The 18,287-nt window shown below is 45.4% G+C and overlaps 2 protein-coding genes across 3 annotated transcripts; both read left to right on the plus strand.

The window, feature by feature from the left end:
• Positions 1 to 1,199: 1,199 nt before the first annotated feature.
• FGF19 (fibroblast growth factor 19) lies at positions 1,200 to 4,953 on the plus strand. The gene is made up of 3 exons (XM_069018807.1): positions 1,200 to 1,434; positions 1,526 to 1,629; positions 4,621 to 4,953. The coding sequence occupies exons 1-3, from the start codon at positions 1,215 to 1,217 to the stop codon at positions 4,951 to 4,953; spliced, it is 657 nt and encodes a 218-aa protein (XP_068874908.1). The 5' UTR covers positions 1,200 to 1,214.
• Positions 4,954 to 8,856: 3,903 nt separating this feature from the next.
• Positions 8,857 to 14,610, plus strand: LTO1 (LTO1 maturation factor of ABCE1). 2 transcript variants are annotated; one of them, XM_069016415.1, is made up of 5 exons: positions 8,857 to 8,936; positions 10,159 to 10,264; positions 11,109 to 11,179; positions 11,623 to 11,740; positions 12,104 to 14,610. In XM_069016415.1, the coding sequence occupies exons 1-5, from the start codon at positions 8,896 to 8,898 to the stop codon at positions 12,170 to 12,172; spliced, it is 405 nt and encodes a 134-aa protein (XP_068872516.1). In that variant the 5' UTR covers positions 8,857 to 8,895; the 3' UTR covers positions 12,173 to 14,610. The 2 variants fall into 2 exon arrangements, with proteins under 2 accessions (XP_068872516.1, XP_068872514.1); XM_069016413.1 differs by having other exon boundaries at positions 12,889 to 14,610.
• Positions 14,611 to 18,287: the final 3,677 nt, after the last annotated feature.

Consider the following 18,287-nt stretch of genomic DNA (forward strand, 5'->3'; position numbering starts at 1 on the left):
ATTTGTGTGAGTGTTTGCAGGGGGGAGATGCAAGTGTAGGCACAAAAGGATGAAAGCAAACAAGTAGCAAAATATAAAAACAGTATGTGGAAGCTGACAGAAGCTTTGTTGTTTCAGAGAAGATGATGGGGAGGTGGGCCTGTGTCTTGTTTAATTGTCATTTAATGTCCTGTGGGGGAAAGAAAACTCTTTTTTTCTTTATGAAATTACCAGTTTTCTCTTTTGAAATCTGCGGAAATTCCTTCAATGATCAGTTTGGATGTAGAGCAGAAAAGTCGGCAGCAATCCCTTTAAACATCTCTGAGATGCAAATAGAGTGGAAAACCCCCAAATGTGTGTGTCTGCTTCTTTCCATCTCTCCTGGTGCACTCGCTGAGCGAGCTCCCTGGGAGGCGCCCACGTGGAAAAAAATCCATGCGCAGACCAGAAGAAAATTTCTATTTGAAGCTTAAATCAGGCGATGCAGTTTTACTGCACACAGGGGCTTTTCCCCTCCAGTCTCTTTGTAAGTGGGGACGAATAGGAGCTGGAGAGCCCCCCCGGCAGCGGCTCCTCCGAGGCGAGGCAGCCGCATCCCAGGGGCCAGGCTCCATCTAGTGACACAGGCGGGGATGGCCGGGCGGGATCCAGCCCCGAGCCGCGCCGGGACCCCCGGAGCCGCGGTACCTGGCCGGACCGGGCTCTGCAGGGACGGACCGGGCTGTACCAGCGCCATGTGCCTCGCCGGCTGTCCGGAACCGGGAGCGGCCGTCCCGCTCCCCCAGCGCTCGGCCCCGCCGGAGAGGCGAGCCCAGGTTCAGGCAGCAGCTCTTTGATTTCTGAAAGGGGAAATGAAATATAGGACGGGCAAGGGCGAAGGCAGGGGCTGAGCCGCGGCGGGGAGCGGGGCAGCCTCCTGCCTCTGGGTGGGCTGGGTACACACACGCCCACCCCTGGGCCCCGTCCCGGCGCCACATCGGGGCTGCGGGACGTGCAGTGCTCCGGGACCGCGGCCGGAGCGGAAAGCTCGGAGGTGCGGATGCGGAGGAAGCGACTTCAGGGTGTCCCCTGCGAAATGATGTCACCAGCTCAATATTTTCGGGGGGAGTGACCGATCCGGCTATGAAATGGGCTCTATATCGGATGCGGCCGGATCGATGGGGCTGATAACGGCGAGCTATAAAAGGCCGGGGGGCGGCTGCGGCCGCGCTACAGCCCCGAGGCGCCGCGCCGGGATGGGGCCGCGCCCCGCCGCGCTGGCGCTGCTCGGTCTGGTGGCCGCCGCCGCCTCCGCGCTGCCGCTGCCCGACGCCGGCCCGCACCTCAACTACGGCTGGGGAGAGCCCATCCGGCTGCGGCACCTCTACACCGCCAGCAAGCACGGGCTCTTCAGCTGCTTCCTGCGCATCGGCGCCGACGGCCGGGTGGACGCGGCCGGCAGCCAGAGCCCGCAGAGTGAGTGGCGGCGGCGGGGAGCGGGGATGGGGCAGGGCCGGGGCCGCGGGGGTGACAGCGCTGTCCCCTCTGTCTCTCTCTCTGCCCGCAGGTCTGCTGGAGATCCGCGCCGTGGCCGTGCGCACCGTGGCCATCAAGGGCGTGCAGAGCTCCCGGTACCTGTGCATGGACGAGGCGGGGAGGCTGCACGGGCAGGTGAGCACCCGCGCTGCTTTCCCCGGGGGGAATTTCCACCCTGGAACAGCGGCCGAAGAGCCGGCGTGTTCTGCTAATAATGGGGTAACAAAGCTTTCAGGTGTCCGCCACCCTCCCTCCTCCCCCTCCCCCGCCTGTTCCCCGTAGGACCTGCGGTTCTTGTCACCGTCACTGGGGGGATTATTAGAAGGCAGAAAGGAAACATCGTTTAGAAAGTAAATTATGTTGTGCGTGTCTCCTGCCAAAATATACCCAAAGTACAGCCCAGGGCAAAATTGCATTTAGGTTTAAAATTCTCATCAGAGGGAGACTGCTGCAGAAATAGATTAAGCCCTGCCATAGAATGTGAGTAATTTCTCACCGTTCAGGTCAGGTACTCTGGAAAAAAAACCCCAACAAAACATTTAAAAAGGGATTGCTCCTTTGGAGAAGAGCTGCAGCCAGCTGGCTGCCAGGCATACAACTCCCAGGAACATGGGGTTGCCATCTCTTAGGAAGTTGCAAACAGAAAAAGGATTTTGAGGGGGAAAGGATGCTTCTCCACTGCCCCACTTCTGCGCTGCTATAACAGGACACCTGCGGGACTCTCAGAGCTTGGGGAGCTAAGTGCCCCGCTGGTGCCACTTGGTTAGGTCATGCTTTTTCACTAGGTACAGCAACTAGTCACTAGTTAAGGCATGTGGATACATTATTTACTCTAGAATTTGACAGGTACAGTTCAGATTCAGCCTGTACAGAAGCCTGAGCTTCACAGAGCAATGGCTTTTCATGATGCCACAGTAAAGATACAGCTTGATCCTTTTTTGATTACTCCAGCCAAATTTCTGCTGGTTTCAGTGAGGAATGGACTTGGCCCATCCTCAAAACTCTCAGTGTCTTTAATAAGAGCAACACTGATGTTCCTGAATGCAGATATAATATAGAATTAAGCCTTTCTTTCTGAATTTCCTTGCTTTTCTGGGCTCAAATCACTCAATGCTGTGATGAGGTGCACAGGTTCAGATGATATGGTAGGTCAGCTATTAGCTTAATATTTTAATGTATATCCAAATCAGATTCTGCTCCCATTGGAGCTACCAGCTGAGCTTTAGCAATCACAGAATTTTAAAATGGCTTTCCTATAACAGCATTTTGAAGGCATACACGTTGACTGAAACTGCATTTGTTGGTGTAGAGTATCCGATGCAGGTTGGGGGTTTCTTTTCTGAAAACACAGCAGCACGTAGCCGTGCTGTCACATCTCCATGTTGTGGACACCTGCTCTCACGTCTGTGCTCACAGCCCAGCCAGGCAGCTCTGCAGGTAAATCTTTACCTTATCAGCACTGCGCTCAGGAGTGGAAGAACAAAAGGGCAAACATGGTGTCTCGGGGCTGAACCTGTACTCCGGCAACATGGCCTGTTCTGACACTGGAAAAATGATGACTAGGGCTGGTTTCTGAAGGTGCTGTGTGCTGTAGTCAGTAGTTTAAGGGAAATGCTGAATATACTGACATGCTGTGATTCCTCCTGTGAAAAAAACTGATCTGGGAATACTTAAAAAGTCTGATTGGTACTTGTTTAAAAAAACACCCTAGAGACCATCCCAATGAAGTGAAGAGGGAAAGGTATAGCTGAGATGCAGGGTATCAATCGATTGACTGATATCAATCAATATCTGTTGTTTGTAGTGTGCACTTCTTGAGCAAGAACCTCTTTTATTTCATCATCCTTTTCAGTGAGGCTGAGCACTCATAAAGACAGCTAACAATCCAGCCTCAATTTTTTGTCATATACACATATTTTTCTGAGATATAATGTGTGTGTGTAAGCATAAATAGTACACCATTTTATTGGGAGAAAATATCTTGTTTAAAATTACTTTATTAATTTAAAACATGCCTTTAAAAGACAACCAAATGCATGCCCTTAATTTTACTCCATGTTACTGAGGGTGTTTGAGAAAGGCCCGAAAGTATTAAATATGCTCTCTGTTCAAACAGGCAGAACATTCCTGTAAGGACATTTCTGTCTCTGCAGACTGAGACATAATCAGCAATTCTCTTTTATTGACCACAGGTTCAATCACCTGCAGTGGCTGAGACTGAAATAGCACCAGAGCTGTAAGAAATGCAGTGCTGGTGTAACAATCTGGAGAGGTCTGACCTGCTGATATGAGTCTAATATACAAATATAATATATCATTTGTAGATATGTATTTATAATATATTACAGATATATAATATCTGTACAGGCCATTGCAAAGGTAATCCTACAAATTCACACCTAAGAAAATACATTCTTCTGTACAAAATCCTAACTTGTGCTGGTATTAGTTCGACAGTTCTCGTGTTAACATGAAAATGACACTTTGTAAAAGGGTCTTTTGCAATTTCAGTAAATTTTGAGTGGAAAAAAGCAGAAATTACCTTTTAGCATTGTTTTACTGATTGACCACATTGCCTTTCTACAGAGCTGATCCTGAAGCCCTTGCACAGGCAAATCTCAAACAGAGCAGTTCTATACTTGGATTAGGACTCATGACTGCAATTAAGTACCGTCAGCAATTAAGGACAGTTCATCTAATTCAGCACTGGCATCTAAGACTCTTCTTCCCCAGTGCTCAGGACAGGATAAGTGTGGTGGCTGTGGAGAAGCACATCCCAGGCTTCAAAGCTTATTTAATGTGGTGGACCTGGAAAGAACTTCTGGGGCTCTGGAAGAGAATATAGAATACAGAATATAGAATGCAGAATACAGAATACAGAATATAGAATACAGAATACAGAATACAGAATACAGAATATAGAATACAGAATACAGAATATAGAATATAGAATATAGAATATAGAATACAGAATACAGAATATAGAATAGAATAGGAGATTGGGAGAAGGCAGGAGGACACCCCCACTGAGGGAGAAGGACTTGTCCCATCGAAGGTTTGCTTTGGGGTTGAATACAGCCAGCCTGGTGGGTATATTTGTAATTCTTGCTATTCCTTGCTGTTCAGCTCAGGTATTCCACTGAAGACTGTTCCTTTGAGGAGGAGATTCGCCCGGATGGCTACAACGTGTATAAATCAAAAAAACACGGGATATCAGTGTCTTTGAGCAGTGCCAAACAAAGACAGCAGTTCAAAGGGAAAGATTTTCTCCCCCTGTCTCACTTCTTGCCCATGATCAACACCGTGCCCGTGGAGTCAGCAGACTTTGGTGAATACGGTGATTACAGCCAGGCCTTTGAGCCAGAGGTGTTCTCCTCGCCCCTGGAGACGGACAGCATGGACCCCTTTGGCATCACCTCCAAACTGTCCCCAGTGAAGAGCCCCAGCTTCCAGAAGTGACTGTGCTCATGCATGTGTTTTTACAGGAGTGTTGCAGAGTACTGCAGGGTTTTTAGCTTTTCATGTAGTGATATTTGGGAACTTTTTTTGTGTATTTGAGTATGGAGCCAGCCTCACCCTTGTTGTACCTGTAAGAGATGAGTGCCAAGAGGCTGTTCTATAGTCTAAAGAATTGCCTATCCTTAGTTTTGTTTGGAAAAGGAGGATTAAATATGAAAAGTTTTGCAGCTTTATCAGAGTTGCTCCAGAGGGGGTGATAAAATTTTTCTACATAATTTTTCTACACCAGCTTCCACATATATTCACCTCCTATATCTGCTCATATGAGCAAATGCAGAAAACCTTTTCCTCTTCAGAGACCTTAAACCCAAAACATTTGGACCAAAACTAGATGAAGGAAAACATCCCAGCAGATGTAACTAGAGTTAATGCTGCTTCTTAAAAGGCTGCTAACAACATTCTGGGGAAAACTTTCTATTGAAAGCATACTACTGAAAAAACCAAATCCTGCTTGTATATTGTGCTTTTTCTTCCCTTAGAAAATAAGGGAAGAAAGGGAAAAATTTCTCCCTTCCCTTATTTCTAAAGAGTGCTTTGGGAAACTTGATCGTTGATTTCTTTTGTAGACTAAATTATGTTCTCTGTGGCATCAGAATCATGCAGCAGAGAGTTCTCATCAGAATTAGTGAGAATTCAGTGTGTGGTTGGAAGAGTGCACAGGGCTAGAATTGATGTTCATCAGGTAGGGAATGAGCAGCTCAAATGAGTGTTTAAATGAAGATTCTGTTGTATATAAGCATGTATGTGTCATTAGCAAATGGAGAAAACCACTGAAAACGGATGTATAGGTCAAATCAGTTGCAAAATAGGTTTTCGGGTTTAACCTTTAACCACCAGGAATTCTTTCAAGTCACTTCCAGGCTTGATTCAGCATCCATGGGAATCAGTGGAGAGATGGTTTAGTGAGTTAAAAGCTGCAGAACTGGGTCAGGATTCTCCTTGCAGGAAGGGATTGTGAGTACCTCTGGCCAAGGCACCTGATGTCTTCAGTTCTGTTCTCCCTTTGAAAAGATTCAATGAAGGAATAACCAAGGTGAAGCCAAAGGGGAAAAAAAAAAAAAGGATACTTCAGGGATTCTACTTGTTTCCAAAGGTTCATTTATAATAGAGATTTCTGTACAAAAAAAAAAAAAAAAAACTCTACTGGAAATACCGGTGTTCTTCTGACCTAGCACTTCATTGCCAATGCAATATTTATAATTAATTTATTGAATACATACACCTGTTTATTTTGTTACTGTTATTTATGCTCAAAATTCTATTTATATACTCCTGAAGGTGGGTTTTTTTTAGTTGTAACAAATCTTGTGGAGTTTTGTAATCACGGAATTTTAGCCAACAATAGCTTTTTAAATTTCTGTGCATTCTCAGTAGTGTAATGTGTACATTTGCAATAAAAGAGAAAATCATCTTCAACACCGAAATCTGCTTGACTCTTTTGTCCCTCCCTAAGTGCCATGTCCACACATCTTTTAAATACCTCCAGAGAGGGTGACTCAACCACTTCCCTGGGCATCTTCCTGACAAAAAAATCCTGTGGGTAGAAGGTTGCTCCCATTTAAAAATGGGAACCATTCTAGCCAGTGCTGCCAGAGAGAAAAGTGGTGAGTTTTGCCTGAAAAAGATGTCAGTTTCTGGCAGGAAGAGAGCCTGAATGTTTCCATTTGGAAATGCTGTGAGTCACAGGAACAGCAGATTTCTTGGCTGGCAAGCATCTCTCATGGTGTTTTCCCATTCTCTTTTGTGCTGAGCCACTGCCGCACATCCGGAAGGTTCCCACTCCTTATGTGCTGGGAGAGGTAGTTCTGATTTTCAGGTTGTTTTATTCCAAAATCTTTCAGATTTCAGGGGGTTTCATTTCCAGTTTTGATCAGTTGCTGTATTTTCTTTGAATGCCTTTCAAGACCTGGTTTTTTTCTTAAAAACCCAAATCAGAAAACAAAATAAAATACTAATGAACTTCTAAAGTTCGGTCAAAAAAACTTCCACTTTTACTTTTCTGCTAAAAAGTTGCACAGATTTGACAGGAAACATGGCAAATAATGGAGTTAGGAGAGTACACAGTTTAACTGCACCAGTGAGGGATTTTTTTAAGTGGGTGTAACAGTGTGAATATTTCTCAAGGGTGCAGAGATGGGCAACCTTACGTTTGGGAACAGCATCTGGAGCTCTCTCGTGACCCTACTTGCTGACACCTTTGGATTATCATCTTCCACGGGCAGCACGATGATTTTTCCTGCAACAGCATGGTTAGAGGTTGGTTCAATATTTATTCAGACAGAGGGAAGAATGCCAGGAGCTAAATTAACCCACACCACTTCCTGGAGCACTTTAGTTTTCCTTGGAGTTTTCCCATCCCAGCTCTGACCAAACCTGGCTGTTTTGCTTATAAAATCTGACAAGATCTCGGCTGGAGGTGGGAGGATTGCTGGGAAATGCTTCCCCTGCCCTGCGACACCTGACTCGGTCAGGAACTGGGTGTGCAAAACCTCCAAAAAACACCACTGCCTTTGGTTCTGTGGGAATGTAAACACCACCACCACCCCTCACCACACACGTCCCCTGTCCCCTGTCCATCAGAGCTCCTCAAAGGCAGTAGGACAATGGCAGTGCTTTCATTTGCAACAGCACATTTTATAGCCCTAAAAGGTTTTTAAAGCTCAGGTGTCAAATGTCTCCTTGTGAAGTCTCAGTTGGAGGCTGTGATGTGCAAATACGAGTTGCTAGAGGAGTGGGGAGGCCGCAGGAAAGGAGATACTGAGCGTCTTCATTTCCACTTGGAGGAAGTGTAAAAACCTATAAATCAATTCAAGAGTCAGTGTCCACTTTACCTCTGCTCAAATCACTGAAACCCTGTTGGTGGAAAATTTGAGGGCCACTCTTTCTACTCTGCCAGTGTACTTTGCATATGAATGGAGAACAACGCGATAAATTAAATTAAACTTCCCTTTTCCCCTCAAAAACACACGTGTTCCAACACCAGGCTGGCAGAATAGTGTGACGTACCCAGAGCCATATTTTCATTAAGTATCCAGAAAGCAATAGTATAATGTATACAAGTATACATGCTTGTAAAAAAGTATAAATGTTTCCTTTGAACAGACTCGTAAGTGTTTTAACAGAGCAGCCTACAACGGCACACTACAGTTCGGGTGGGTATTTACACCAAAAATATTTATGTTTTAGGATCACAGAATGGTTTGGGTGGGAAGGGACTGTGAAGATCATCTCATTCCAGGGCCAGGGACACCTTCCAACAGACCGGGTTGTTCAAAGCCACATCCAGCCTGGCCTTGGGCACTCCCAGGGATGGGGCAGCCACAGCTTCTCTGGGCACGCTGTGCCAGGGCCTGCCCACCCTCAAAGGGAAAACTCGTGGGCATACGCACCAGAAATACACTTCTTAAAAGCCACAGACGCCAGTATCGTATGAGAGAGATGTGCAAACTCCATCATTCCATGCCCAGCGACGGGACCCGAGGGAATGGCCTGGAGCTGTGTCAGGGCAGGTTGAGGCTGGATGTCGGGAAAAGGTCCCTCACCCAGAGGGTGGTCGGGCACTGGAACGGGCTCCGCAGGGCACTGGCCACAGCACCAAGGCTGGCAGAGCTCAGGGAGCGTCTGGACAACGCTTTGAGGCACGGGGTGGGATTTTGGGGACACGGGGTGGGATTTTCGGGACACCGGGTGGGATTTTCGGGACCCCGACGTCTCCCTGTGGACGTCCCGGGCCGGGATCTGTGGCGGCGCTCGGGCGCCCCCTGGTGGCCGCACGCCGCCACAGCGCGTGGGCGTGGCTTACCCCGCGGGGGGGCGTGGCTTGCGCTCGCGCGCCGCGCCCCCTCCCGCGCGCCGTCCGTTCCCGGCGTGCCCCGCGCCGCCATGGCCGACCTGTTCGAGGGGATCGTGATGGCCGAGCAGAGGTGAGGGGACAGAGGGAGCCTGCAGCGGGCCCCGGCGCCCGAGAGGGCTCCCCTGGGCCTGCGCTTCCCAGTGGGAGCTGCCAAGGGAGCGTGAGGGTGGTGATCCTGAGGAAGGCGGGGAAAATTGGCCTCTGCGCGTTCTGAGGGAGCGACCAGCGCGAAACGGGCTGAAGCTGAGTCGGGGGAGATTTAGGCTGGATATCAGGGAAATCAGGTATCTTCATCGAGTCTGGATGTCATCCATCCTGCTGGAGCAGGCTCCCAAGGGAATCGGTCTCAGCACAGAGTGGGACCGAGCCCGGCAGGCTGGATCGATGGGCCGAGACCGGCGGTGTGAGGGTCAGCAAGGCCGAGTGCCCGGTCCGGCCCTTGGGTCACTACAACTCCCTCCAGGATAGAGGGAGAGTTCCTGGAAAGCATGCCAGAGGGAAAGGGCCTGGGGGTGGTGGCCAAGAGCTGCTGAACACGAGCCCAGGTGTGCCCAGGTGGCCAAGAAGGACATTGGCATCCTGGCCTGGGTCAGCAACAGTGCGGCCAGCAGGACCAGGGCAGTGACTGTCCCCCTTTTTTGGGCACCGCTGAGGCCCCACCTCCAATCGTGGGGTCAGTTTTGGGTCCCTCACTGCAAGAAAGACTTTGAGGTGCTGGAGCATGTCCAGACAAGGGAACTGAGCTGGGGCAGGCTCTGGAGCACAAGTCTGAGGAGAAGCGGCTGAGGGAGATGGGGGGCCTCAGCCTGGAGAAAAGGAGGCTCGGGGAGGACCTTCCCTCTCTCCACAGCTCCCTGACAGGTGCCCCCGATGTGGGGGTCAGACTTTTCTCCCAGGTAACAAGGGACAGGACAAAAGGAAGTGGCCTTGAGCTGCACCAGAGGAGGTTTAAGTTGGACATAAGGACGAATTTCTTCATGGGAAAGGTTGCCAGGCCTTGCAAGGAGCTGCACAGGGAGCTGGTGGAGTCACCATTTCTGGAGGTGTCCAAGGAAGAAATTGTAGCACACAGAGCTCTGGTCTGCTTGACAGGGTGGTGATCATTTAAAAGTTGGACTGGATGATCTCAGAGGTCTTTCCCAACCAAAAGAGCCTGTGATTCTGGAATCTAAATAAGTTTTACGTGGTATTTCTGAGCTTTGGAGGTGATGCCCGTTTCTGTTCCGTGGAGCTGCTCGTGTGCAGCGTGAGCTCAGCATGAGAGTAACAGAGCTGTGATTCCGTGTTCCCAGGTTCCACGGGGAGGGCTACCAGGAGGGCTATGCAGAGGGCAGCCACGCTGGAATGGCTGAGGGAAGGAGGTATGGAGCACTCCACGGAGCCAGGATTGGCTCAGAGGTAAATGGGGGAATGCTTCAGGGTTGGAATCTTCTTGTCATTAGAAAATGACAGGCACACAGAGACTTCCAGGCCAAGCCTGGTGCACAGGCAGGCTGAGGCCTGCTGTGCTTCACTGTGTCCAGGAGGAGCCATAAAACTCCTTCAAAGGTGCTGCTGTTTGGATCTGGACAGTTCAGTAAATGTGCTTGTGTTTTTTGAGCTTATGTGCTGTATGAAGCTTTGGTAATTTTTTTCCCCAAATTTATGGCTAAAAGCCCCTCCCCCACCATCTCCTGTGGCTCAGCACAGGGAAAGGCATGGAATCTGGAGACACAAAGAGGCAGCTGTGTGTGCCTCGTGCACTTTGTTAGTTCTAATTCTGTGAAGGTTTGTAGCACTGTTCCTCTTCAGCACACGGAGCCAGTTCTATCTGCTGGCACACCTGGATCAACAACCATTCCTAGGAATTCAGGGGCTGGAGAGGGGTGGGGAGGCACCTCCACTTGTCCCATACATCTGGCTCCAGTTGGTCATAGCTCCAGGACAAGAATGCCAAAAGCAGCCTCCAAAGCTGGATGCTTTTGTACAAAATGGTCCTGGACAGACCACAGGAGAGAGGTGCTCTGATCTCCTCATGCTGGGAAAGGGAGGCAGGATTATAGACCTCCAGTGAGAGGGTGACTTGGGTCATCTTAACTGGCCAGCCTTTCCAGCTTGGAAACATGTATGTGTATCCAGAGTTTAGTGACCTGAAGAGTGGGATACAGTGTGGGGCTTCATTTTTGTGTGTCTGTCTATGCTGTGTGTTGTCTGGGGTTTCTTCTTTCCCTCATGACAGACACTCTTTTAAATTCACTTTTAGATTGGCTGCTACCTTGGCTTTGCACTGACGTGGCACTGCCTGCTCCAGAAGTGCACAGATGAAAAGAACAGGTGAGGTTAAAAAGGCTAAAAGTCATTTTGCTGTAACTTTAATTCTGCATATCTTTTTTTTTTTCTGTCCTGTTTAATTAATCTCTCTGTCAGAATTGCCTTTTTGGTTGCATTTCTTTATTTTCCCCTGTCATCTAATCAGTATTTTTGTTGATTCTTGAATATTTCTTAGCTTTGGGCTGGTAAGTTGAAAGGGAAGCCTTAACTTAGTCAGTTATGCTTCATTCCCAATTTGGAATAATCCCTAGTTTGGATTTCTTAAATATGTGTGGAACACATCTGGCTATGAGCTAAATGGGAGAAGTTGAATTAAAGAAGGATGGAGGGCTGGGTTTTATGCTCTGGATTATTACATATCAGTATAATTTTCATATCAGTGGATTGAAAAAACTCCTGTGTGAGGATCATTGGGTTTTGTTTTGACTTTTTTTTTTTTTTCCTAGCAAAAAGATGAGGGCTCTGGATTCATTAATAGGGATGATTCAGAAATTCCCATATGAAGACCCCACTTACGATAAGCTGCAAGAAGATCTGGAAAAAATCAGAGGAAAATTTAAACAGGTTTGTAGGATTAAGTGGTTATTTTAGCACACAAATTCATTTTTGAAGATATTTATGTTCTAAAGCCACACCAAAACACAGTATTTGTGTGGAGCAGTTATTGTTCCCCTTTTGCAATCATAACAAAATACTGGAAGTGAAATAAATGAACTGAAAATCCTTGACAGCTGAAAATTCCCCAACCAATAACAAATGCAAAAAAAAAGGAAAAAAATATTATTTGAAAGGCAAATTGGAAATAATCTTTGACAATTTGAATTACAAGTGGGACCAAAAGAAGAGAAATGGAGCAGTTGGGAGCTTTGTTGAACGTTCTTCTTGGACAACAGAGCCTTTGAAATATTTCTGTGTATTCTTTTTTAGGTTTGTTCAATGCTAAATATTCAGTCTGATTTTAGAATTGGTACTGAGAGATCTTCACTGACATTTTGAATGCAACAGATGAAGATAAACGTGGATGACCAAAGGAAAAAAGCATTAAAAGAACAGAACTGGAAAAATGTTTATCTACTTTTATATTAAAAAAAAAAAAAATCAAAATACTGAAGAGATGTTAAAGGGGAAAATCACTGGACTTGCAATGTCATTTAACATTTATTATCTCCAAGTTTTGTTTAGGATATTACACACACTAGTGTGTAAATCTGTTAAATAGAAATACTTGTTTTAATTCTTTGCTAGTCTTTTACTGATAATTCCTCAAAAGGAAAACAAGTGTTTGCACAGTTTCCTTGTTTTAAGGATGGTTGTTACTTAAAAATCTGTGTATGCAGATCATTCACTTTACACAATGTGTAGATGCTGTAGGGGAAGGAAAATAAAATCAATTCCCTGCAGCCTTTGAAGTAGGAAACATTTTTGTGAGCAGAGGATGGAATGACAAAGGAGGTCAGAATGCAAAGGAGAAGGACGAAGGTGCCTGCTCAGAACATGGAATTTGCACCTGGATTTTCCAATAGTTTTGCAGACTGAGGAGGGGGGAGGGAGCAAACTCCACAAAAAATAACCCCCAAAAGTTACCAGTTTAAACGGTGGGTGAGATAAACATGACTGCCAGCAGAGCTGTGCCTCTCATTGACTGTATTTATTGGTACCTCTTATCACAGACCAGCTTTTTATTTGCCAGCCTTGAAAAGTGACCTCTTCAGTCTCATTCCAGATCAGTGGATGCTGCCAGCTGCATGTATTTCACTGGGTTAGTTGAAGAGAAATACCTGGAACAGGCTTAGCTTGGGCTGCTGGATGTCTCTGCATTCCAGTTCTGTAAGGAATTCCAGCAGAATTCTTTCGTCAGCTGTACCCTGTGTGTGTCTGGCCCTGCCTGCACGGCACAGTGCAGCCTCCTGAAGACAGGTTTGAGGTTTTTTGTTTGTTTCATTGTCTTACACGTGAGGTTTGATGCACACAGGCAGTGTCAGAGCCATCTAGTGGATGTGTAGGACTGTAAGGGCTCGCAAAGATTTGTGTGGTGAAGCTGTTAAAACAGTACAGAACGTCCACAGTCATGATAATTCCAATTATGTGGAGAACTTCTCTGACATGAAGTAACACTGAGCTAGGATTCATTTGTACTTGTTCCCTCGTTTGCAAAAATGTCTGTAAAAGCAAGGGCAGGGTTGTGAGAGCTCCAGGTGGAGCATTGGTGTGATAGAGGTGTGTGATACGTGAGCGACAGTCCAAGGTGCTGCTCCAGAGCTTGTGTCAAACACAGGTATTTTTGTTCAGCTCAGGAGAGGAGGGGTCTTTGGCAATCAAGTGGTGACTGTTACTTGAAAAATTGGTTTGGTGGCTAATTTTCTTGTATTGCTTTAGTTTTCTTTTTAATAAAATAATATTATAATAAGTTATTATATAAATACATGTGTGTATGTACACACTTAACCATAAGTATTGTATCAACCAGGATTTCCAGCTGGGATGTACCAAGTTTAGGGTTATCTCTTAGGTCTTTAATTTAATTTCATTTGTGTTTGCACACTGATGGAGTCTCTTCTTCCATGAATCTGTATTTTTCTGAATATCTTCACACTTTGTGTGGGCCTGATTTGGTTTATTAAATGAGGTACAGTTCAAAATTCTTTTGGATATGCAGTTGTGTGCCTTCTTCAGTGCCAATTTTTTCATTTTCTGCAGTGAGTTGTGGGGGTTTCTGTGACGTTCAGGGCTGTGGCAGTGGAACATTCCCAGCATTCTGTAGAGGTGTTTTTATGCCTGATTTACAGCTAAGGAGGTTAAAGCCCAGGTTACATCAAGAATATTCATTTGTCTTAGGCTGGGTCACAAAGATATGAAAAAATATGCAACCTTATACATTATGATATTGGTTATTAATAAAGCAGGACATAGAGATTGTTGCTTGATGCTGATTGTCCAAGAAGTTTTAAATCTTGCAGAAGTAAGACTTAAAAATATATCTGTGTATTCATTCACCACCCCTACTTATAGCTCAGTAGTTAGGGAGGAATGTTTGAAACATTTCTCTTACCAATTTCTGACTTGCCTGGACTGCGTTCTAGCTTGTTTTGTCTCTTCATCTCTCAGCTGAGCCTGTGGAATATGGAATTTTATTAAAAGGTGGATACACAGCTCATTACTTCTAGGCTGCTGAAGTCATTGCAATCCAGAATACTTGTAATTTTCCTTTCTGCAGTGTGTTATGAGTACAAGAAACAGCGAATTTTGAGGCATCAGCAGAGAGAGGTAAACTTTGGATACCATTTGGTAAAGTTCCCAGGCACGATTCTTGTTCTGTCTTCATTAAGCAACTTCCTTTCTGTTTCCTGTCAGCTGTATCAAAGGTGATCAATTCCAGCTTTGAATTAAGACCTGTAATCAACAGAAATGGGTGAAATAAATCAGAAAAAAAATAATCTGGGTGTGCAATTGTTTGCTTCAAAACCAACCCTGTAGAGGCACTCTGGCTCATGTGAATCCTGTTGTGTTTTTTCTGAAACAAAAGGGTTGTGATAATTTACAGGTGAGATGAAACTAGGAGTTTTAATTTTCTGGTAAATCAAAGTTTACATAGGTTTTGGTTTTTGAAGAGATGCAAGAGAAAGTTTGAGCCTGCCCTGTGTTTATGAATGCTTATTTACACTTTGGCTGGAAATACAACTTCCTGCATTGGAATAAAGGGAGACCTATCTGTCAAAAGTCTGCCTGCACCTAATATTCCACAGTACTTTAGAGTAAGAACTTAATATTTCTGGTACTGTTATAATTCTTTCTACTCTTGGTGCTACTCAGTGTGAATGGTAGTGCCTTTTCAATAGTGCCCTTTGCAACTTCTTACGACCGTGGCTTCTGATCTAATTGCAGTCTAAAACTTCAGCTTTCATAGTTTGGCAAGTAACCATGAAGATTCTCATTTTACAGTCTGCCAGAGTTGTTTTTTTAATGGATAAAGCTGTGACAGTACACATTCCCACAGAAGTGGATGTATCACCAGGGAAAACGGGGATTTGGGAGGTGTGAGAGGAGTTCTGCAGCAGGTTTCCAGTTGCAAGCTGTGGTGTCTGGGACTGACGTGTAAAGGCCAACTGGAGCAATGCACTTCTGAAGCACTTCAGTGTGTCCCAGGGTTTGGAATTGCAGGACCAGCCTAGCCTGGGGTGATAATAAAAATAGTAATAAAACTCTGTGTGCTATTTTGAAAGCTTGCACAGTTCATTTGTAGCTAACCTGAATATCTCGTTGGTATCACACTGTGAATGCTCCTACCTTAATCACTGGAGTGTTTATTCCCTAAGTGTAGTAATTTATTTATTTCAGCATTTTTCATCCTAGAATCCTTTAGTACCACTTACCAAATGATGCACTACTGTGTGGAAGGAGACATGGTCACTAAGCTCATCTGGAACATGAGAGATTTCCTAAATCCATGGAATATATGAAAGGTGAAAAAAACCCAGGGATTATTTCACTTGATTCCAAAACAGCTTGCTGCACAGTGTTTTAAATTACTTTATCCTATTTTATAACCATAACTAACTGAGCACTAGTACAGCATTCTATGTATCTGGTTTTGGGAGGATTTCTGAATAGGGATAAGAAATGGCATAAACCTTTCGTCATGGAAAAATCAGAAAGCTGTTAGTATAGTTGTGCAGAATTAGTTTGGGCAACATCTGAAAGAGTGACCTCTTGTCTGAAAGATTTTAACTGGTACTTGTTCCTAATAAAATCATGGAGTTAATTTTAGCAAAATGTTTGGCAGAAAGGAGGTCGATTATTCAGTCCCTGCATCATCCTGACTGTGCATCAGACAGAATCGACATCAGCATTTGTCACTAATTCTTTCATTTCTGATTTTTAGCCCCCTGTTTCTCTGCTTTATCTCAACACTTTTTAACCTTCAGCATCTTCAGGATTCTGGGGAATAATCAACACTGTGTGGAATCTTTCTTGATAGTAGGAACTGTGAGTCAGCAACCCTTTAATTTTTTTAGTTGCAGCCATTGTTCCAGCAGCAAGCTTTGCTGCTATTGTCCACTGTTTGTCCAGCTCACGTTTACTGGACTGTGGGAACGGATTAGGGTTTCATGGCTTTTTTTTTCTTCTTGCATAAACTCTTGATCAAAGACATTCCTTGGATGACAAAACACTGTATACTGTGTCACACAGCCCTGACCAGACTGCACGAACAGTAGTTTAAAAACACATGCCTACATTGTTCTCTAAACTGGCTTCTTTTTTCTTTTTTTTTTTGCAATGTATGTGCAGACACTGAATTTTTGAGACCCCGTTTACCTCCATTAAAAACACACACAGACAGAGAAATTATTCTTTATAAGCACTTGACAGTTTCTGAAATACAAGTGAAAAACAAATTGCTCTGAGACTAAGAACAGACAGAACAGAATGTCATTTCTGAGCAGAGCCAGTGTATTTCCTTCCTGAGGACACCTTGGTTGTGGAGCAGGTAGTCAAGTGCACTGGAAACCTAAACCCACATGGATTATGGCATCATTTGATGTGTCATAGCCAGATAGCCAGAACACCTGAGTAAGGTCGAGAACGATTGGACCACAATTTGGGAGTTCATTAACCTGCTTCACCACAGGTACGTTGTTAGAACCTGAGAGAATCTGGCTTATTATAGTTTTATGTCTTTTTTTAAGTTCTCTTATTCAATAGGAGGAGGACAAATTTCAGAAAAAAGCCAGTAGCATCATTATTCCTCAAACCAATGAGAAATAAACAAAATGGTGTTAGAGAAAAACATGGAGACACTTTTTCAAGGAGCCTTGCCTTGTGATTTGCATGAAATACTCTTTCAGCAGAAACATGGGAGAAAAAGATTCCTGAAGGCACGCTGAACAGCTTTACAGAGGGATTTAAAAACATGGGAGGGCTGAATTTAGGGGGTTGGAAAGGTGTTTGGGGAGGAGAGAAACAACGTTCCACAAACGTGAGGTTTTGTGTTGTTTGACTGCAGTGCTGTTGAGCTCTGTCATGCAGGAGTGAAGGCAGATGAAACTTCTTTCACTGATACTGGAAAATGTTATCCATAAAGGAAGAACCTTTCTGATCCTTTGCAATCCAAGGATCTCCATGGAAAGAGAAACCTAAAAAATATGTGGCCGACGGATGTGTTGTCCAAAAGGAACAAAATGGTCAGAGTGAGTGACTGAAATGGCTACAGAAATATTGAGTCAAACCCACAAAATAAATGTATTACCCTTTTAAGAAATAATGTTTACTTATGAGTAAATAATTTATGGTGTCTTCTGGAAATTTAACAGCATGCATTGGCTGAAAGTCTGCTCTTCGTATTTAAAACAGCCAAATGTAAAGAACTGTGGCCTGTGGGGGTTCAGGGAGGAAAGAAAGCTGCTCAAAAATAATACCCACTATTTGAACAATCTGGAGCGATACAATCTAATAAAGGGGAGAAATGAGACATCAAAAAGCTCAATTGCCCGTTGCAGATGTTTGCCACCAGAGCAGTGACTCAGGACACCAGGTCACTGCCTCAGGCTGCCTCAGGGGTGTTGTCGTAATGCCCTGCTGGTGCCTTCGTGGGCCTTGGGCAAGGATCTGCCCCTCCCCTCCTTGGAGGCTGCTGCTAGTGTTATAAATCACATCCCAGTCACACCAGCAGCAGCGTGGTGGCTGTCACGGGAGACCAGGCAGCTATGGAATATGGCTGGTGAGGGGATTGAGCCGAGTGTCACGGGGCTGCTGCCAGGTGGGATGGATGAAACAAAACCACTCAGCAACATAGAACCTAAAATGTATTTACTCAGCAGGGAAGGGTGAGTGGGTAGCAATTTCCATTCTGTGATGCACATGCTACAAGCAGAGCTCTAGACCTCCATTCCCCACACGGATCCAGAGGAGGATTCCTGCTCCGGGCAGTCCATGTGTCAGGTCCCAGCTTGGAGCTTGGCCCCTGCATGTCACAATTCCTCCTTTGGTTCAACATTCCTGGTGGTGGTAGAGATCTGTACCTGGAGCTCTCTCCTGTCCCGAGGGATTGCCCTCTTAGCCAGTTCTTGTTTTGTGTGCCTGTCAGCACAGGCACTCCCAGGCCTTTCTCTTTTTC

Source organism: Aphelocoma coerulescens, chromosome 5, assembly GCF_041296385.1.
Source record: "Aphelocoma coerulescens isolate FSJ_1873_10779 chromosome 5, UR_Acoe_1.0, whole genome shotgun sequence".
Lineage (NCBI taxonomy): Eukaryota > Metazoa > Chordata > Aves > Passeriformes > Corvidae > Aphelocoma > Aphelocoma coerulescens.

Coding starts and splice junctions, on each gene's coding strand:
- FGF19 (XM_069018807.1), top strand. CDS start 1,215: ATGGGGCCGCGCCCCGCCGCGCTGGCGCTGCTCGGTCTGGTGGCCGCC. Junction 1,435..1,525: donor CGGCAGCCAGAGCCCGCAGA/GTGAGTGGCGGC, acceptor CTCTGCCCGCAG/GTCTGCTGGAGATCCGCGCC. Junction 1,630..4,620: donor CGGGGAGGCTGCACGGGCAG/GTGAGCACCCGC, acceptor CTTGCTGTTCAG/CTCAGGTATTCCACTGAAGA.
- LTO1 (XM_069016413.1), top strand. CDS start 8,896: ATGGCCGACCTGTTCGAGGGGATCGTGATGGCCGAGCAGAG. Junction 8,937..10,158: donor ATCGTGATGGCCGAGCAGAG/GTGAGGGGACAG, acceptor CCGTGTTCCCAG/GTTCCACGGGGAGGGCTACC. Junction 11,180..11,622: donor TGCACAGATGAAAAGAACAG/GTGAGGTTAAAA, acceptor TTTTTTTCCTAG/CAAAAAGATGAGGGCTCTGG.